The sequence below is a fragment of the Rhea americana genome, unplaced genomic scaffold (genome assembly GCF_003343005.1).
Source record: "Rhea americana isolate MKP2758 unplaced genomic scaffold, rheAme1 scaffold_1, whole genome shotgun sequence".
Taxonomy (NCBI): domain Eukaryota; kingdom Metazoa; phylum Chordata; class Aves; order Rheiformes; family Rheidae; genus Rhea; species Rhea americana.
The window spans coordinates 5,208,682-5,231,116 of NW_028185038.1; the positions used below are offsets into that span (position 1 = coordinate 5,208,682).

Genomic DNA, 22,435 nt, shown 5'->3' on the forward strand with positions numbered 1-22,435 from the left:
CCATAAGAATTAACTTAGTAGAGTGAGATGCATACAAGGACTTCAAATACACAGGGGCAAGACTTGAGTTGCGGAGAATGGACAGGCAGTGGCGGAGTGCTTAGGACTGCCCGCAGGAGGAGAGACTGGCTTAGCAGCAGCTGGCTTTTTGAACCAGGCTGCCATACTGAAAGAAAGAGTTCAGCTACTTCCTATGAGAGATTGAATACCCAATGTTAATTTATTACTGTGGGCATTTTTGCTGCCTTTTTCTGAACAGTTGTGTTTTCACTGTGGGAACTGTCTTTGTCGGATGAATTAAGATTCATCATGTGATGTCAAAGGTGAAGGACTGAAAACTGCAGTAATGCCAATGATTAGCAATGTCATGTATTAAGTGAGAGGTGACTGAACTCTAAAAYGGCAGCAAAGCAGCAACAAAGCAGCAGTGGAGTGTTCCTTTACCACCAAAAAGTCATTTTGCTGGAGAGTGTCGGTAATTAGGTGTTGGGAAAAGCAGTAGATAGTCTGTTTTTGTTGAGTTTGGAACCTGTCTTGGAGGGTAACAGATCTTTTAAATACCTCTCTTCACATTTGCAGTCAAGTTGGCATGTTAGTTTTCTAGGTGTATGAACGTTACAAATAAATCTTTTAGCCTACTATATGTATTGACTGATTRTTAATTTTCCTTCTAACAGCTTAATTAAAATGCAGTAGATAACAATTTCAGAAGTTATCGCGTCATAGGATTACATAATACAAGGAAAAGACTAGGGTTCTGAAGTAGTAGTTCAAAGAATTAACTGAAGTACATCTAGATTTTACGTTTATTTTTAGAACTTTTAATCTACCATATTTAATCTTTAAAAGGACAGATTTTAGAGATTGTCTAGTTTAGTTTTCTAAGAAGACATTGGATGCTGAAAGAAGATATGTTAACTTACTCTCTTCTTGAAAAGGCAGATACTCTTAATCCTGTGAGGTGATCAGGGCAGAATGATCTCCCACAGAAGAAGGACACTGTTCACTTCAGTGTAGTTCTTCAGGTTTTTAGCAGAACAGATTTTAAGCAGCACATATACGTGCTTTTCACTTTTAAAAAGCTGAGGATCAGGTACTGTAGTGGTGATGAACCTTTAGTCTGTTGGCTACGTGTAGCCCCAGAGGACGATCGATCCAGTCTGATGTCTGCTCCTGAGACCTCGCTGTGTGCCMCATTAATTGTGTGCCGATGATAGTTGCTTGCTCAAGGCTAGCATCTTTCATGATGATCTCTAGTGCTTCCCTGACATATCACTGTGTACAAGCTTTTTAATCTTGTGGCATACACGAACGCACATGCTTTCTTGGTTTCCCAGGCATGCCTAATGTACACTGTATATGCTAAGTCTAAATAACGGTCAGCACATGCTTTTCAAGAATGAGACATGTCGAACCAGCTTAGTTCCCTTCTATTGAAGGGTGACTGGCTTAATGGACAGTTTGTGTTTGGGTTTAATGGATAGAAAGGAAAAAAGTGCTGTAAGATAATTTGTCTGTAAGACTTATGATAGTTTTACCTGTGGCATTTTCAAAAGCAAACCAGGGAACCATAATCTAGATGAGACTGCTATAAGGTCAGGGTAAAACAGTTTGGAAAGCCRTGTACAGTTTGTGATTCACTTCCAAAATGGAAGAGTGCGTGAAGTGTGTTGATGCAGAGATTTGTGCTAGGACTAGCACTATTCTGTATTTCCATTAATGATCTGGGTGATAGAATCAAGAGTATACTTCTTAAATTTGCAGACTGCCCCTATTTACATCTATGAAGAAAGTAAGAAAAAAGGAAATAAAAAAATATGAGGATATTGTAGAAACAGCTATCTAGGTAATAACCCAGCATAAGAGGATCTTGGGGTTATTCTGGATTTGTCAGTGGTGTCAAACAAATGCAAACAAGGAAAGTACTGTGCTGGGAGCTGTAAAAAAAATACAGCTTGTTAAGTAGAGCACAGGCTTTACTCCATGTTTCTGTGGAGTGAACCTTGTGCTCTGCTTGGCACTGGGGTTTCTAGTTTTAAATCCAGCACTTCAGGAAGGATATGGATTAACTTGAGAGAAAGTCAAATGGGGAGAAACCGACACTAGACTTGTGAATAATAGTTTGCATAAATGTTTTTTAGATGCTTGTATTTTTATCTGTAGATAGAGTTGTTTTAGGGAAAGAGAGTAAGCTTCAAAAACTCCTAAGATTCTTTCCAATCTGCATGGTAAATTTAGTAGCTTCCTGGAAATGTCAGGTTTTCCAGGGATGAGCAGAGATGTAACCAGTATTGTGGTTACATTGAAGATAACTGACGTGAACGTACGTGAGGGCCAGCTCTCAAGCAAGTGTCAGGTCTCCAACACACAGAATGCTTACTTGGCACCTGTGCCGTGGTCTTATCATAGGATAGGGATCGTGGCCCTCTCCTGCAACAGCACAAAGATAAATACCCCACCTCGCTTTATATTTTATAGTCAAAATGCAAATTAACATTTTAAATGAATTTGAAATAAATAGGAAATTTCAGTAAAGGAAGATATTTATTACTATAAACAAAGTAAATCATCTTGTCTGCAGTTCAGTTCCGTTTCACACATTAAGTTTGTGAAGCTGTCACCACACTATTTTACATGGGTACAAAGACATTATATGACTGCAGTTTGCACTGTCATGTGCATTAGCCAGCAGCGTGCTTTCAAGGTGGTAAAAAAAAAAAAAAGAAGGTAATTGTTATGGTTTGTTGGAGTGCTGAAAATGTGAATTGTGTCTTATGTCTTTTATTGAATGAACATTACCTGGAGCCCGCTTACCTGCAAGATCGTCAAGGACTCTCTGTGAAAAGCAAACCATAAGAGAAATCCAGATAACATTTGTGCAGTGCAGGGCATGAAGGAAATTAAAAAGAGAACTAGTAAATAAAAATTCGTTGAAGAAAGTGCTRGGTTTTAAATTAAGAAAAAATGTTAAAATAATTACTATTCGTACTGAAGAAATGAATAATATGTAGAACATCTATGAAATAGAGCAGAGAAGATTTTTATGCTCTTGGAAATAAGGATGGTGTCTGAGAAAAGGTTCTCCACTGATGGTTGCTGATCTAACTTGAACAGTTTGTATTCCTGAGTAAAAATAATTAGCACGTGTTTCAATAATGTTAGTCTTTCAGAAAGATATATAAATCTGTATGTTTAAACTATTAGTTGACATTTATTAAAACTTTTAAATTAGAATGTGAGCTTGAGAGTGGGTCAGTGAGGGCCAAGAGGTGTGTGTTCATGGTTCACTGGGACTTTGTGCATCTCCAAGGAACGCTCTGTACCTGTTATTAGGTATAATCAAAGACAAACTGTGTTTCCCTTTTGAGGSATAAATCTCTTCTAAAGTACCACAAATAATTTTAAGGGGTCTAGTCAAGAATTTCTGTTCAGGTGTTTGTGCTGTACTCACCACACCCTTTAAATATAAGATTCTGTTAACAAATGCACATGCAAATGCAGGTGTAATAGAATCATGAAAACGGTGGGTGAACTGTAGCTCACATCTTAGAAATTTAAATTCAATTTATGGTAGGTCATTTTTTTGTAAGATAATCGCAACATATAACCTTGAAGTTTTTAAGTTTAAGCATCAGAGATTGGTTTTTTGCACAAATGAGTAGTCCTGGAAATCAAGACAGACACGGTACTCCTGTAGGTTGTGTGAAGCTCCAGAACTTTAGCAGTAAGGTACAATGTGGATTTATACATCGAGATGTGTATTCACTGCAGAAATTAGCACAGTTTCATGATCCGTAAGGTCCTGTATTATCAGGAAGCTGAAGGGGACAGTAGACTGTTGCCTCCGTTGTCAGCTCCCTGCCTGTGTTCTGTCAGCTGGACCTCTTCTCCAGTGGTAGTATTGGCACTGTGTTGCAACTGCAGTTGTACAGTTTTGATCTGAACTTGCTTAGCAAGCTGTTATTACAAATGTGGACACCAGCAGTCCATTTAAACACAGGAAAAAGGACAGTATTACATATTGAAGATCTGTTTCTGGGGATTCCTCTAGATGATCATAAACAGATGCAGTGGATTTCAGTCATTAGCTAATTTGGCAATAGTCCGTGATTTAAATGACACTTTGAACTCTATTCAGGATGTCTGGCTGTCCAGAAAACTAGGACTTTGTTATATTATCTTGRTAGATGGAGGTACTAAATTATTTATGTATCATGAAAAGGTGTATGAACTTCACTTTATTTTCTCAAAAAGTAAATCTTTAACTTCAAGTAAAGTATTACCAACTGATGTAGTATCAAAAAATTCATTGTACATAGTTGTATGCATCTTTTAATTCCTTTCCTTTTGGTCAGTCCATGTGGCCTCATTTACTAAAATATAACCAGAAAAATACATTTTTTAGCTGACATTCTCTACTGTTTTGTATTGTTTAGTCTTTTATTTAAATGAATCAGCTTATTCAGCAATAGTGCTAAGTTGCAATATTTCATCTGCTTAGTTCTTTGTATCCATGATAAATATATAAACATCTCTCTTGAAATATGTTTTCTGTTATAGAATCAGTAAGGTTGGAAGGGATGTCTGGAGATCATCTAGTCTTAGATGATGCTCAAGCAGGGTCACCTAGAACATGTTAGACAGGGTTGCATCCAGGCGGGCTTTGAAGATCTCCAGAGAAGGAGACTCCACAGCAGCAATATCTAGAAATCTTTACATGTCTTCCAGAAGTCCCCTGTGCCATGTTTTACATTTACTGTACATTGTTTCCAGTGCTGAAGGCATGCTAAAAGATTTTGTTCATATTCTCTGGCATTCTGTGCTTCTGTTTTGAGCTGAAGGGTTGATGCTTTCAATAAAAACTTACCTGAGTCTGATCTGCCTATCTACATTAAGTACTAGAATTTTATACAGTTCTCATTTCATTTTATTCTTGCAGTATCTTTGTGAAAGAGACAAAGTATAAACATCTGTATTTCATGGATGAAGAACAGAGGCCCAGGGAGATAAAGACTGTGGAGCACATTTATAGTGCCCCCAGTCTTGCCACAGTAGGCCTTACGGCAGCGGTGGGTTTGGTGCCAGGCTACAGGAGGGGAGTTCCCCGTGCTGTTGTAGCCATCTGGGTTCTGTACGCGGTGAGTTAAGCACTCAAGCCCGTGATTTGCAGCAGGGAGCATCCTGAGTGAGAGCACATACTGAATGGAARGAGCCAAGTACTTAAGCCAGACAATAAGAAATGAGGAAGGAGAGGAAAAGATCTGCACCTACAGAAGAACCAGCCTCTCTCCTGCACCGAGGCACCCATACGCAGGGACTCTCACAGGGACTGTTTGGCTGGGATTTACGGACCGATACCTTTCCTGACGTTAGGTACCTGAATCTTAGGTGTGAGTGACTGGTTGTTTAGCTGCCYGGGTAACGCAAGAAAGGAAGATGGTCATGTTTCACAAGACAACTGCTGAAGCCTTCCTTCAGSAAGTGGGCATGAAGCCCAGCACCGTTCTGAGCCTGAAGGCCATCGACCTGCTTCTCATTCTGAAGTGACCTGCCGTTGAGATCTGGGCAGAGCTGGGGTGGTGGCAGACTGCTGTGGCTGCTGAAGGGCTTGTCACTGGGACGTGCAAAGGGATCTTTTRCAGGCATGCACGGTCTTACTGTTTACTTGGAGCAGACACGACTCATTTGTGCTTAGAGCTTGGATCTACTTATTAAAGATGCTTTAGACCCGAGGCATGCAGTGTTCGTGGGTTAAAAGGGAGAGCAGCTGTAGTCCAGTGTAGACAACATACACTTGCTGTGGGGGAAGTTCACTTTATGAGTTTAGGCCTCAGTGATTTGCTGATAGTCACTTAGGAGCTTGAACAATACTGAAAATGGTGTTKCAGGCTCCAGAGTCTAAGCTCTAATCAACGGATTGTCTTTTCCTCCCTATAACTTAATAGCAGATTCGAAACATTAAAGAACTGTTTTTTCATGGAATTTTCATGAAATTCACTGTTACTGTTTCTTAYACACAATTAATGTCGTCTGACTAGCTTAAAAAATAAGCTTGCTCTTCCTCCAGTGACTTAAGCTCAGAGCGGGGAGGCAGAGCACACATATTGCAGTATTGCTTCCTTTCTGCTTCTGTTGCGGATGTGATGCTGAGGCAATTTAGTTAGGCCTTCCCCCTTTCCCCCCTCTTTTTTCCCTCCTCATTCTCTCTCTCTCTCTCTCTTTTTTTTGCTACTCAAAGTTTTATTTTTAAACTAGAAATAGAGAAGGCAGAAGCAGCGGTTGCTGCAGGGAAGCACTATGGAAACCTGTCACGGCAACAGTTTCAAATGAAAGAGAATCATCAGCTATTTAAAAAATAAAAGTATTTTTCAGATTCTAGCATCAACTCTAGAGGCAGAGATGGAGAGGACAGAAGCATATAGAGAGCTGTTGATAAGAAAATTCATATTTTTGTTTTTTACTAAATGCCCGATTATTTAATCTGTTCTCATGCTGTACTAGCAATATTGTCATTTAAGATTGGTTAGACAGATTGGTTAACTGTAAAATCTTACTTTTAAGTGTTTTGATTTTTTTAAAGAAAACATTGACAGAAGTTTCCACCTTTTAAAGGAATTAATTATTCATAATGCTGAAAACAAGTTATTGGTGATGTMTATGCTGGTAATTAAATAAACATACCCTTAGCATAGATTTCAATTGTGGATGATTGTCTGCACTTTACAGATGGAAAATACAAAGCATGATGTAAATATGTATTAGATCCCAAATCACTTGATGTTTGTTCCTTGGGCCTCATCCTTCCTGGTATGCTAAAGAAACAACTGTCATATGCATTTTGTATAAGTAAAGCATACAGAAGATAAAAATGATATTAAAATGATGTTACCAGTAATGTTATGCTTAATAGATTCACTTTGTACTGTTATATTCATAATTCCTTTCAAAACTTGTTAATTGTTTCAGCACAATGCTGATATATAATAGCATGCATCCATATGCATCAGTGTTCATGCATTAAAATAAATCTTTGGAATGCCAGTGATTAATCACTGAAATAAACACAGTGTGCAGTGGCATTACCTGGGAAATCCTGAAAAAACATAGTGGATTCAAGTGCCAAAGTATTTCACTTYCTTACAGTCATTTAAGTTCCTGTGCGTATTTCATAATGGTTGGTGGTCATGTTCGTTGTTATTGGAAGTAACAGAAAACAGTATCTAGTAAATGGGAGAATATGCAAAAAAAAAAATAATAATATGTTTATAAAAGGTATTGCTTTGCTTAAAGAATTCCTGAAGGATTAATGGGGAAAATAATTAAAAAGTTTTGTCAGTGCAGAAGTCATTCTGAACTACTGATTTCATTCTTTATTCTGTGTAAGCTATATGAAAACAGTGACTTTCTTTTAAAATTAAATTGCTCAAAAACAAAGGTTTTATTTTCACATTTTGACTTAAATTTTTTTACTACTAATTTGTAAATCCTTGAAAACAATAGGCATGACAGCTTTTTTGTACTGAAAGATCCCARTCATTCAGATTTTGATGGGACTGTGCGCATTTATTAAAATATGTATCCTGAATTAGAAAGAGATTATAGGATCATGTGGACTTTGTTTGCTTTCAGCTGTGATATAGAAAGCATTATATCATTCTGCCATTGTGCACATGCCCTGTATATAGCTAATTTAGGAAGCTCAATGTAATTATGTCAAACTGTAGCACAGTTTTTGTAAATTTAAGATTTTTCAGTGTGTAAATTCTCCTAGCGTGTGTAAATGGTTAATCAAAATGGATTGGCAGATTATGTGTCTGGGTTTCTTCTTCTTCTTCTTCTTCTTTTTTTTTTTCCTGTAGGTGTTTGTGACTCATAAATGCAGAATTAGACAGAAAATCTGTGACAGGATAATGGAGTATTTGCAAGTACTTTACTGCACTTTTCTGTGCTGCACAACAAATAGCCTGCACTTTCTGGTGGTTATTTGTAAGGATTTATTATTCTGTGGCCCTGGTAATCCCATCATTTCTGTTCCTGTTTTTATGATAGTGCAAGAAAGTGGTTTATAAATAGTTTCTATAAATGGGTATTCCTGAAAATATATCTGATCTGTACAATATTTTTACATAACTGTCTTTTATAATAAAGTAATAGGTGAAAATTGAGAAGTAATCAATGTTTTATATCCCTTCACTCTGGTATGAATCATCATTTAGCTGTTTGCCAAAATCTTTATGTACTGTTTAGTACAGTTTTATCTGGGAATCAGCTGGATGATTTTTAAATTCATTTATGGTCCTGGTATCACCTTTTTTGGAAGGTTCAGCTTCACTAAATTGGCCAGTTGCCAACAAGATGTTGTTCCATTGTAGGTTGCATTTTAAATATGTATTTACTTAGAGCTGGATAATGCTGCTGGAAGAATACAGATAGATTTACTGGGTCCAAAAATTGTAAATATTAAATAAATTCCAAAGAATTAGTAGCTCTGCATTGTATGTGTTGAGGGAGGGGAAAGCAGAGCAGAACTCCTTAGAAAGCTGTAAGAAACTATCTTGTGTGTTAGATCTTCCCACTGAGACTAGTTATTTTGAAATGTGAAGCACTTAGTTTGGTTTCATACCAATTAGTAAATGTCATTCGTGATCACTGAAAAATTATTCCTCACAGAATATCCATCATGAAAACACAAGAATGTTTAATAACATTGAGTTCAGCTTTCTTTGCAGACAGAAATGATTTTAAATTAGAGGCTGCTGCGTAGTCTGCTACTGTGTTCTGGTTGTCCATCTGTTTAGGTGGTTTCTCTGGACTGGAAACATGTCAACCATTATGTCTTGGCCAGCTCTGACCCCATTGCAAAACTGAAACTGTGCTAAGACTAGCTAATATGTCAAAGGATAAGGTATCTGCCTCTAATACTTGTAAGATAATTGTTGTAAATATGATAATTGATTCATTCATTTAAATGCAGAAAAGCATTAGCTACTACTGTAAAGAGCTTAATTGTGAACAGCTTTGTAAATGCAGCAGCGCTGGAAGATGAGATGGGAAATGGGTAAGGAGGAGCTGTGAAATAAGGAAGTGGTTTTTGCCCTCGCTACAGATCAAGAAAGAGAAATGATCAAGAAAAGCAGGCTAAGATTAGATTTCATTGAAAATAGTTGACYGAAGATTGGAAGGAGAACCATAGAAGCTTTTTAAAATCACAGACATTGCAATGCTTTAATTGTGTRAGTCTAGTCTTTATAGAATGAGTTTAGTCAGAACTGAAATAAGATACTTTTGCTAAATGGTTGTCCACTCAAATAGTTTATGCCAATTTAATAAAAACATMTTCTGTTTTTTTTTTAAATACACATAGGTAAACAGCAAATGTGAAATTCTGCTAGGATTCTGTGGATGTAGCTGAGCAGAGACCGACCCTGGCTTTGGGTGGATTTCCGTATAATCCATCCCAGTCTTTTTAATTGATACTTTTGTGCATCTGTCTCTTTTCAAAATTAAGGCTGTGCTGAGGTTCTTTCTCTCCAGATAAGATAGTATATTACTGTTAAATGCCTTTCCCAGCCTGTAATTCTATTTGTGGTTTGTACTGTTGACTGTTGATTGTTAACAGGTTCTGAAATAATGCAATTAGGTGATCCAAGAAAACATATAAAGCATTAATAAGCCACATCTGCATAGAGCAGAGTGAAAAATCTGATCAACAAGCCATGATACTCAAGTAAATTAAAGATAATGTAATTCATTTTGCCTTTTTCTCAGGTTAAAAATCAAATCTTTTGTCTTAATCTTTTTGAAAAATAGATATTTTGTCATGTTCTTGATCTGCTATTCAATGGCACAGGAAATTCAGCATAATTGCACTTTTAGAAGTGTTCTTATGATAACAGAAGATTTAAAGTTTTGAGTTATTTTGAAGCATATAAAAGCCTGAACTATGTTGCATTAGAAAGTAGAAATCCTGCATCAAGATACTGCAGTTCCTACATAACGAATAATGTTTTCTGCCTGGGAGAAGTTACACACTTAACTGTTTATCATTTTGCTCCTTTATCTCCCTTGTTTCCTACTACAYAGARTCATAGAATCAGAAAGGTTGGAAGGGACCTCTGGAGATCAGCTAGTCCAACTTCCCTGCTCAGCAAGGTCACCTAGAGCATGTAGACAGGGTTGCCTCCAGGCAGACCTTGAAGATCTCCAGAGAAGGAGACTCCACAACCTCTCTGGGCAACTTGTGCCAGKGCTCCGTCACTCTCACAGGGAAGAAATTCCCCCTCACGTTCTGGAGGAACTTCCTGTGYTTCAATTTCTGCCCATTGCCTCTTGTCCTGTCGCATGGGACAACTGAAAAGAGTTTKTCCCCATCCCCTTGACACCCTYCCTTCAGGTAYTTRYACACATYSATMAGATCCCCCCTCAGTCKTCTCTTCCCCAGGCTGAAGAGGCCCAGCTCTCGCAACCGTTCCTCGTAGGGCAGATGCTCCAGCCCTCTGATCATCTTTGTAGCCCTACGCTGGACTCTCCAGTARCTCCATGTCTCTCTTGSACTGGGGAGCCCAGAACATGTGTCATCCCCAGCAAGTTCCAATTTACGTGAAGATTTCTAAACTCATTACTGGCAAATAATGGARGTGAACGGTGGGGATTGGCTCTTTTCAGTAGCAGAACTGGATCCAGAAGACGTGTGCTAGCTGCGGGCCAAGCTGGGTGTGGTATTTCTTTGGGTGATTTCATATTTTTCTCTTTATAGTAAAGTTTTGAGTTATGCAGCTTCACTCATTTGTTTTTATAAAGATTATCCATTTATTTTGATAGAGACTGAGGAAATATAAAATACATTTCTTTAAATCTAGTGTCTGCAACAGAAGGAAGTCTTTCTCGTCCTGCTTCTCCCAGTGGCTAAATTTACAAGAGGGCTTGGAAGATTGATAGCACTGTTGGGGTAAAACTGCCAGCATGGAGGAAGGCCATGTTACATGAGTATGCACACACTTGCTCGCTGTCTTTCAAGTTGGCCTCAGCAAGGCTCAATGAAAATGACAGTAAGAGTCCCATATTTCATTTTCCTGGAACTAGARAAAGGGATTGGAGCATGTTGTCTTCCAGCTCATTTGAACCGGCCTTTCCCTGCCTTGTGAAGCCCTGAGCAGCCTGCTCTGGTTGACCCTGTGTGTTTATTAGCAGAAGGTTGAACTAAACAATCTGCAGACCTGAAGTTTCCCGTAGATGGATAATATCAAGGAATTTGAGCATTGTATTGAGAAAAATTGTTTTAAAATAATCATCCATTAGCGAATCTGGCATCAATAGAGGTCTGTCTGTCRTTAAATATGAAAATAATAGCTGAAAAATAATTGAAAAGAAAATCACTTTTTAAAGTTCATTCCCTTTAAATATTTGAGGGCACTTCAGAGCTGTTGTAACAGATACTCCAGAAATCAACTCCTTTGGATGTTGTCAGATAGGTAATTACTATCTTATTGTGAAGGTTAGGAGGAGTACAAGAAAACCCAGGTGGCTTCCGGTAGGTGTTTGAATCATTCAGAACATGCCATTTAAAGGATGTTTTGTCTGAAATTCAACTTTTCTGTAACTTTTCTCTGTTTTCTGTAAACAGAGAAAAAAACCAAACTATAGCCCTCCAGTAGCTAATTCCTAATCTTTGCTTTTAATTCTTTCTTAACAGTTAAAGCTTTTTTTTTTCCGCTTTCTAATAGCTTTATTCCACCGATTGACAGAGAGTGAGCCCATGAGTAATGCTATTCTGAGGTGGGGGAAAACATCTGGTCACAAGCTGCTGTCCAGAGATGAGAATTACTGATGAGTTTTTCTGTCCTCATACCTCTGGGTCAGTAATGGGACTTCCATCTGCAGGTGCAAGTCCAGGTCACAGAAGGACAAGAGAAGTGCTACAACCTTGCCTTCTACCCACTTCATCAGAAAGAGATAGTTGTTTATTTCAGTAGAGACGCCTCATATCCAAATTAACTGGCCAGCGGATGCGTTACTGAAGCAGGCTTCAAGTTGTGCAAGGGGTGGGAGAAGCACTTGAGGAAGTCTAATTTGCCTCAGATGCCCCCATTTCCTTATTGCCTGTTAGTTTTTGTCATGCTTTATGATTTCTGCTCTGAATTTATACTCTTTCTAAACTCAAATACAGTACTGCGAGATAAAATTTGTAATTTTTATATGCTAGTTGATCTAGCTGATCTGTCCTCGGAGGTGCCAGATTCTTTCTTTGAAATTGCTGTCATGTTGGTGATAGCCTAAGGCTTGGTAAACTTTGGAATATTGCTTGATGTTTCATGAGATAATTCTTTACAACAGTTCCTGATGCCTTTCTGTTCCATTAGCTCTTAGCCATCTGTTGCTTTGATTACACTATTACAGAGAATAAGTGTTTTGGCAAGCTATTTAGCTGTGCTGGAAAATCTTGTTTCTTTGCTTTCTAGTATTTTATTACGGCTGTTTCTTTTGGGGATTTTTTTCCTCTTCAACCTTGGTTTTTACTTCTTGTTATTCTAAGTCTAACCCAGTATGAGAACATGATGAGATTTACAATGTTCATCTTGAAAGTGAAAGTGCGTTTACCAAGTTGTATAACCTTATTTAAATATTTAGCTTGGAGATTCTTGCAACTGAAGGCTTAAAGTGTGCTTTTCTAGAGTCTAATCAACATATGTCAGTATTGCCTTTTACAGAAAAATGTAATATCTTAACCTCTCACTTCCTCCCAACTCTGCAAAGGTCAAAACTTGGAAGAACAAGATCATCATTAGAAAAGAGACTGTATTCTTCTGCTTTACATTATCAAATTGACCTTTTCATGTATTGCTCAGATTTTAAAAACAGACATTAAAAGACATATGGGGTGATAATGATCTTAGAGATGTGCTTCCCTAAGTAGCGTTTTTAGGAATTRTGATATACCAATTAATTTCTTCAGGCCTGAACTCTTGGAAGCAAAATACTCTTTTTGACTGCAGCTGAATTTCACTGGCATTTAATTTCTACTTTTAGATTTTTGTTAATTTTTTTCTGCAATTAAAAAACCAAAGTGATACTGCAAAGTAAGAATTCCAACAAAATTTAGAAAATGATTATTTTTTTCTGAAGGTCATTTTGCTGTGGTTATGATTGAGGTGGTTGAGTTTTCTTTACTGTCTATGTATTTGGGCTCTTTAAATTGAATTGCAGCTTTTTCTGGAATCACTTTTCGTCCTCTCCTTAAGTAATATCCATGTGTATGCCAGTACCATGGATATAGTGCTAACCAGTCTGAAGCCTACAGGGATCGCTTTGAAATTAAATGAATTTTTAAAAAATATCCATTAAAAWTTTTTTTTAGGTTGAGCCTAATTGSCTTCAGCAAATATGCATTAATTTTGAATTATATATTTTCTGAGTGCACTAAAGAAATTTTAAGCTTAATGGCAAGTTTTCTCTTGCAAAAAAAAAATTTTTGCTGACTCAATGTACTCAAATTTTTGTGCTTCAGATTTCATCCTCAAATTTCATGCTCATTAAAAAGTCAAACACTAGAAAACTCTTTTCCTATGTGAATTGGAGTTCTCATGGTTTGTGAAGTTTACATCATGCTAGAATTTTCAAGATGCAGATATTGTTTACAGGTTTCTAAATCTAAAGAAGTTGCTTAGGCTTCTCTTACACTCAGTKAAACTTAGTGTAAAGTTTATCTGACCAGGTACATATCGATACCTACTTTWGGGTAAGAAATACCACATTCCAATGTGTGCTGATTATATTGACTGTCTCTCCACAGAATATGAAGCGAGTGTGGAATGACTTGCTTGGATGTAAATGCCTACCTATAGATACCTGTTTTTGTCAGATGAATCCTACTTTACATGCAGCAAAAGCACCCACTTTATTTCCAAAGGGTTGCCTTTTTCACAGTCTTCCTAACGAGCCAGATTTTGTGTAATATCTTAGGGAGTACATTACAACTTAGGAATGAAGACACATTTGAAAACATCTTGGGGGAATAAAACACACGAAAAATGAAATAGTTGCTTAATTTACAACTGATGGTCAACTACTCTGCAATTCAGTTTTGTTTATCCATAAGTACTGAGCTATGTACCAAGCTCTCTGAAAGTGATGCCAAATATTGACATAGTATTACAATTTTTTTCTATATTTTGTTTTTTACAGGATTTTCTTCTCAAAGTTTTTGAAAGTGTAACTTGGTTTTGGTTTGTCTGTCTTTGTACTGTATCCCAAGCCAGCAGTAGCTTTGTCCCTGAAGGACAGAGGACTAAGAACTACTTTTAATCGGTAGCTGAAAGTGCTTGCAAACCCTTACTCGCTCGCTTTGACTTGAAGTAGTAGTATTTGTCGTTAAGGGCAGTAACACTTTTGTATTGTGTCTTTTTGTGGAAAAATGACTTGAAGAAGGTAATGTGTTGTAATGGTAAGAACTGTGAAAGAGCAAATGTTACAAGATTTGGCGGGGGGGGATCAGTCTCACAAAGAAGGTTGAACATCTGCTAACAGAATATATATGCGTGTGTCTGCAAAATATTTTTCCTATTTAAAACCATTGTAAAAGCTGTTAAGGGGGCTTTTGAGGGTTGTTAYGCTGATTGTGCAAAGGCATATTTTGTTGGAAATTACAAATGCTACATTATACAAACAAAACTAGCTGTGTGAAATAAATGCAGGAAAGTAATTGAAATGGTTCCCTATGTAATAAATTTATTAGCAAATGAAATTATTTAATATTAAATGCCAGTAAAAGATACTCAGAAGTGTTATTCTGGAAACTGTTGTTGTGAGCACTTATTCTTAAAAGAAGTGCAAAGCCCCTGTTTATTCGCAGCTGCAGAAGACATGTTAACTTCCATTTTGTGTCCTGGTCCAGGTTTATTATATGTTAATGCCAGTTATTTTCTTGAGTGCTATGGCATATTGTGTCTTTGTGCAAAACATTATATGTGGCAGTTCTTGCTTGTCACATTGTCAAAGGACTCTGTTGAAAGGATACATGGACTACATGGATTTATTAGTAATTATGGTTCTGGTTTCAGCTGGGTAAGTTCTCTTGTATTGCGTTACGCTTTTTGAGTGTGTATGGGAAGGGGTGACTGTTTTGCCACAAAGGAAGGATGGGGCAGCACTTTGAAATCACAGCTGTTTGTTTTTATATGTGCATATGTGCACATATGTAATGAAAACTTTCGGTTGTGTTTCTGTCACAATCATTCCTGAACAGTCGTCTGTTCTCTGCAAAATAATACAGATTTTCCATCAGAGTTACTGTTCTGATTTTAATAAGCAAAGCRGAAATGTTCTTGTGTACATTAGTAGCTTTGTAACATGGTTTCTGAGTGAGGGACTAGCCCAAGTTTGACTTCCCCAGATGTGACATTTCCCTACTGCCTTCCCAGACGTTTCCATAGAGAGATGTTCTGGCACTTGCTAAGTGTAACTCTGAGACAGTTAGAAATGAATTAGTTTTCTAATACTACTTTTTCGTGAAAGTAGTTGTTTTAATCATCACAGACCATCATTAATTTTGGGAGCTTAACACATCTTGATTGAGAAGAAAGGTTGTTGTCCATGAAGGAACAAACCCTGCGGCTTTGGGTCATGTGGACAGATTTGTGTCGCATGATGAAACCCGATGCGGAGTTTCCTAGGGCAGCACCGGCTGGAGAGGAAAGGGCCCCGTGGCCCTGGGATTGTGCAGCGTGGGTTTGGAAGCCACGTTTGTAGCCCCTGAACCAGCTAGTTCTGCCTGTCATCCAGGCTGCTTATTTTTGGTTCAGCATCATACTAGGAGTCTTCCTGTCCCCAAATTAGCTCCCTGTCATCACCACATTCCTCTGTGAGGAGCAGGCTTGCTCATATAAGCTGTGTTTGTAGCAGTGAAAAATAATATTGATCTTTAATTAGCCACACTTTTAGCAGTTTGTTCCGATAGCAGCAGTGGCAATCATAGAACGAAAGACTACAGCGTTGGAAGTTCTAAAATAGTCTGTTGCTGTGTTGGCAGCTGACAGAAGAAAATAGCTTGTTTCCATCCTAGAAGATATTTACAGATTAGAAGTTTGGGATGTATTAATTGATTGTGAGTGTAAGTCTCAAAGGACACTTCTCTTATCTTGCCTTTACGGGGTTACTATCTCTTTGGGAAAGGAAGTGACCAAATGAGCTTCTACTCTGCAGAAAGACTGTAACTATAATCCTGGACTTGACAAGATCTTCTGGGTTATTAAGTCGAGTCCCCTACTGTTGAAAACAAACATATGATATAATGCTTAAAAAAAAACCCCATTCATACTTATGGCCCCATGGTGATTCTAGGTTACTTTTTCTTTTCATTCATCTCACAAATGAGATGGGATAAAATGAATCAAAAATGATGTTACTAAAATGAGCAGCTTTGAGTAATACAGAAAATGAGCAAATGCTTGTCGTAAAAAGGCACCGTTTCGTCACAGTCACCGGGGAATGAGTACCTTTATGTTTTGGTAAAACAAAAACAAACATTCCTAGATACCTGTTTTCAGGTGGTGGCTAATAGCACCCTTCTGATAATCATGCTACTTCATGTAATCTCTAGTGGACACTGCAGAGCTCTGATATTTTTTAAAATCTACGCCARTTGCTTTCATGGTAGAACTTGCTTTTAAGCAATTTTTCTAATTGTGTGTTGATCTGATGATTCATGAAGTCGTCCTAAGTTCTTAAATCTGCTGAATTTAATTTCAGTGTCTCTGTGATATAGCATATACTGACATGCCAGATGGAGCTGTGGTTTGAATGTAGAAGAGTATTATTTCTGGACATAACTCCGTCTCTCCTTAGTGCTGTGTTTCATTATTTTGTAATATTTATCATCTGAAGATCACTGTAGTTGTAGTTTGTGGGTTTATGGTTTATTTTGTTTGTGTCTGCTTGTGTTTAAACACATTCTATTGTACTGTACTGCTAGCGTAGTACTAAATGCTGTASTCTTTCCCTTTGTACCCTGCTCTCTCAATCACTGTAACTTAAAGTTTACAACATATGTGTAAATATTTTCAAGATGCTAATCTATTGTGTAAAAGATTATTTTCTGATAGAACATTTTCCTGTTAAAACAGGAATTATTTCTGGTTATTGCTTTAACTACCCATATACTGTAGCACAGTAAGAAGAGCCTGATTTATGTTTGGTGCAATAATACTTCTGAGCCTTCATTCACAAAATAASAAATTTAAACCAAAAAAGAACATAAAATCTTATGGAGAGAGCTTCTAAGGAGAACACTTAAAAATTACTAAGTGTAATTACTTCTGGTGACAGACATCTTGATTATGAAATTTTGTTAATAAACTCATCAAATTGCTTTGCAAAAATAATTATACTATTTTTCTCCATTGTTCTTTTTGAATGGCAATTCTGAATATYATTCTCTGAGATTACACTGTAATTCCATTTTTCAGTGTAGGTCATGAAGTCACTTCTGTAGACAGTTTTTTTTTACTTTGAATGCCTGCACTACACGCTTTTGATAAAGATTATGAATCCCAGACATGTTTCCAAATGGARATCAGCTTTAAGCTTTCTCAAAAAGAAGAGAAATGTTAGGGGCAAATTATTCTAAATAAAATCTGCAGTACTTGTTTTCAAACTGTTGTTCAGTATGTATTAATGCTAAACAGTGTAATATTGAGATGTGTATGCAAGCCTGCTACTACAATTGTTTGTTTTCTTCTTGCTTTCCAACATTTTGTTTCCACATAATGCAATTGTTCCCAAGAGATGCTCCATTTTTTTTAATATTATGTCTAAACCTAGAAACTAGCTGTGCATAAAAAATGTGATTCTCCTAGGATTAGTGACAAACCAACAACATACTTTATATAGCCTGTCTGGGGTAAATAAAACACAGGCTGTTTTTAAGGGGGGAAAAAATGCTATATATGACAAACATGATATTTTATCATAAATTGTCAGCATTTTAATGTATATTTGATTCCTGTTATGAGAGGTGAGTATGTGGGCCTCTGTCAGTGTCCATGTCCACGATTTAAAGCAATAAAGGAGTAGAGCTTCTGCATGATCTTTGTTCCACTCCGACTGTAACTTCAATGGGTTTGRAAAAGTTTTTCAGTGAATAGCACATTTCCTTAAGAATGTACTTTGGCTATTCCCTGACTTTTCCTGACTTTGGAATGAATTGTTTAGCAAGTGTAGCCAGAAAAAAAAGCTCTTTTGAAACATAGCTCTTGAGCAGTTGGAGCAAGCTTTCATTTCTTTCTTGACCAGTAGCTGCAGAGTTAAATTAATACTAACCTATGATGTGGGAACCCTGATGTTCACGTTCTGTCCAAAAGGGTTGGGGTCTATAGTGCCTGTTTGTCAGGACCGTTTCTAACTGTTCAACCACAGGTTTYTCAAGGCTGAATAGTGCCCAGTTCACCTTCTGATGCTGTTCTGTTCTTGTGTTAGCGAATGTATGAACACTTACTAGAGTCTGACCAAGTATTCTGTAAAAATTAGAACAATTTCAACAGGAGATTGGTAATTGGTGATTCTTTTCTGTCTTTGCATCCCTTCCTTTCAGTTTCATTCTTTCTCTTCCTTCTAGTTTTTTCACTGTATTCCTTGTCCTCTTCCCCTTTATATGTTCTTGCTCATGTTCATTCTGTAATTCTCTTCTTATGTTATATTATTCTTCATTTTCTCACATCCCATTAATCTTCCAGTCTTTCTGGCTTATTTTCTTACCTCCACAAGCACACTCACAAGATGCTTAGAAATTTTACAACATACCCAGCTGTCAAAAAACTAAACCTACAAGTTCCAGACCCGTAATACTGTGCTGGGAATGCTCATTAACACCCACAGTGTTTAGAAAAGGAAACTGTTTTAGCAAGCATAAGGTCTGCACAGCAAGATATTCCATCTCTCTTCACTAAACCTGGAAATTCCTCATTGGAATTGGGGAATGAGTTGAAGCTTTCTTGCTTCAACTGTGATTCTGATCTTTATGGTTATACAGAAATCCTGGAAAGTGTGACATGAGTGCATAGTTAGGTGATGGCACCTCTGAAAAGTTAGGTTTGAAGTGTGTGCACTGTTCATTAGGGGATCAGAAAGCATGTTGGACTAGGTGGACATACCAGCAAGCGGTACAGCAGCCGCGTGACGGCTTTACTGGTGTGGTATAAGTGCAAGTTCCTGGAGCAGAGGGGCAGAGGAGCGCACCGTCTTTCTTTGAGATACACTTGTGTCTGTCTGAAGAAAACTGATCGGGGAAGATGAAGCAGAGTTGCACTGGTCTTGCAGAAGACCCTTTTAATGCTGGTGACCACTGCTGCTGCAACCACAAGCACGAAGAGCGCAAAGGCCTCAGTGCTAGAGAAAATTCATGATGGGGTTTCCGGTGGGATGCACCTGTGATCTCAGTTATTTCCGTCTGGTCTGGGTGCTGCAATTTCTGCCAGATCATGTTCTTTACTGCTAGTAGAAGTCAGTAAGAAAAATGACAAAGGACTGCGTTTCTAATGTGTGTATGATCAACTGATCATCCCTTCCAGTAATTGCCTGTGAATGCTAAATATAAAAGCAGTATTCAGTGTCTAAAGGCAGTAATTTGAGGCTTTTCTTTTGCTGAATAGCTCCAATGCCAGCGTTTAGTGTTGCTCAGTGGAATCATCAGATTTATTCTGATATAAACCAAAGGTCTTTTAAACAACTGACATGAAAAAAATGACTTTTTGGATAGTTTTCACTTTCTTGTTTTTGGAAGAGCTCTGAACAATACAGAGGCAGGTGAGCAGTTTTTTTGCAAGCTTTGGAAGTTATTTTTTGCACCATTAATTCTGTGATGAGGAAGAAGGTGAAGTTATTGTCAGCACTAGAAATGGAAATGTAGATAAATAAGCTTAAATTCTGCAGACTCAGTAGTAGGGACTTGCCCTGTTTGCCTCTGCTTGCCCATGGTAAGTTGTTGGGTTTTTTCTTTTTAAGTTGGTATCACATTTAATCAGCTGTTTGGCGCTTAAATGACAGCACTGTAACAGATACCGTGTGTTAAAACAATATTACTACCTACACCATAGCTGGGTATAGCTGTACTGTAACTAACCTAGGAATTACTGGATCAGTCACTGGTAACCCACCCCAGGAAAGCTGTTGCCAGAAGTGCTTCCAATTTATTATTTTCTCCTCTTCCCCCCCCTTTTCTTATTCAGAGGATGGTACCCCAGGAAGAACTCATTGCTAAGCAATGAAGGAAGTCCCCCCACACACACACACACCTTTTCCTTCTGTTACCAGTTATTTAATGTTAAATGAAATGAATCAGCAGACGGAACTTAACGATGAACTTGCCCAGTAAAATGATGCCTCATGGATAAACAAATCTGTAGATTATCATGCTATTTTTGACGATCTTCTCTCTCTAGAATCCTACTCAAGTGGGAACTGCTCTTCAGGTTTTCCATAACCTTGGAACATTGAAGRATACCATTGCTAATGTGGTGGATGGATACTGCACAGTCCTGGAGGAGAACATAAAGAATGCTTTGGATATCAAAGTATTGACCCAACCATCTCAAACTGTTACAAGAGGTATGATGCTTGTGTTACAGAGAATGATACCTTTTTTTTTCTTTTTTTTTCTTTTTTCTTTTTTTTTGGCAAAATTACAGTAGGTTGCCAAATAGAAAACACTATCTCATCCAAGGCTGTTACAGGAACTTTTCCCTACTTACTTTAACCGCTAGAGGATGGGAATAGGAAAGTCTTAGAAATCACCTAATGCAAAAACAGAATTGTATCTGACTGTTTTTATTGTACTTAAGAGTCTTTTCCTTTTTTTCCCCTTCCCTCTCTTTCCTTCACTGCCCAGAAAATTATGCTCATTTATGCTACAGATTTGTAGCATTTTCTTAGGAGTTTGTCATAGAAAGATGAATCAAATTCTGTCTTCTTTCTGTTGGTGGGAGGATCACGGGCAGAGATTATTTTTAAGCAATGGAGCAAATCTGACACTACGTTAACATGCTTTTGTTGGGTGGAATTGTCTTAAAGCAGTATTTGCAACATGAGGTTACATTGCATCATTAAATGTTTAGTTCCTGCATAATAGTTCAGATACCAATACTGAGTGGGGGGCAAATTTTAACTTTGGCAGCACAAGCTTTTAAAACCTCTGTAACCATAGTAGCAAGTTTGGAATCTGAAAAGAGTATCACTAGCGTAATAAAGAATACAGCCCCTCTCAAGGAAAGTAATGGTTTAAATGTTGCATACCCTTCAGTTAGAATATCACATATTTGCAGTTCACATAAGCATACAAATGTTGAGCTGCTAATATCTGTATTTTTCACCGYTGCTGTCTCTTCCACTTCACGTTGCTATTCCATGCTACAAGAGTGGTCGTTGTCTTGGTGTTTCTGTGGTTCTGTGAATCAGTAAAGCAGCTAATAGTGATGGACTTTAACGTATCCTCACTGGACTTCAGAGTTAAGTTGATTTCCTAGTTGAGACACCTGAGGCCAATCGCAAACTTTTTTTCCAAGCTCTCTTAGGCTACTCTGATTTTTTTAGAAAAGTTTTTATGTCAGTATGTGCAGAGATATGTACATTTCTAATGATATTTTAATTCTCATGCCTGAAAACTGAAGTTTGGTGTTCTATATTTTTAAATACATTTTTAGGTGGCCCTGGTCGAGCTGCTATGCCAACACCTGGGAACACAGCAGCTTTCCGAGCTGCTCTCTGGACAAACATGGAGAAACTCATGGATCAGATCTGTGCTGCTTGTGGACAGGTACTCAGAAGCTAATTCCCGTTTGTCTAGTTGAGCAACTTTGCATTTAAGATACTAGCAAATATCACTATTCCTCTTGATTACCTCTCTTACAGGTGCAACATTTGCAGCAAGTATTGACCAAGAAAAGAGATCCTGTTTCACATGTCTGTTTCATTGAGGAGATAGTTAAGGTAAAGTTTTTATTTAGCTGAATATGTTTTAGCAGTTCTATTAAGGAAAATATAATGAAGGAATACTTTCATTTGCAATTTTAGAATTCAAAAAAATTTTGTAATTAAAGTAATGAGAAAGTGGTGAAAGTCAGACAACATTAAAAGGTATGTTTATGGTCTGTGGGTTATATCTGTAGGGTATAAACATATTCTTTTAATAATTTCTTCTGCTTTCTTTAAAGGGGACTGACAGGGCACTACTGTCAGTTTTTATTACTGATTATTAGTGTCATTCCATAAAATGCTGTGTGATTTGAGTAATTACTAAGGTGTGCTAGTTTATATAAGAGAATATGTCTCCATGCGATATCTAGTGCTTTCAGCCATCTGTTTCTCTACTTCTTGGCAGTTCTTTCCATGAAAAATAATTATGGCTATTCTTTTCCTATAATGTCCCAGATCTGAATACCTATTCTTTTCC

The 22,435-nt window shown here is 37.5% G+C and overlaps 1 protein-coding gene across 1 annotated transcript in view; it reads left to right on the plus strand.

Annotated features, from left to right (window-relative positions):
- The window catches only part of COG5 (component of oligomeric golgi complex 5), a 187,616-nt gene that overhangs the window by 101,277 nt on the left and 63,904 nt on the right, over window positions 1-22,435 (plus strand). The window contains exons 8-10 of the mRNA XM_085298128.1: window positions 20,430-20,595; window positions 21,687-21,799; window positions 21,895-21,972. Coding sequence (XP_085154254.1) covers window positions 20,430-20,595; window positions 21,687-21,799; window positions 21,895-21,972 — 357 coding nt within the window. The remainder of the gene's footprint in view (window positions 1-20,429; window positions 20,596-21,686; window positions 21,800-21,894; window positions 21,973-22,435) is intronic.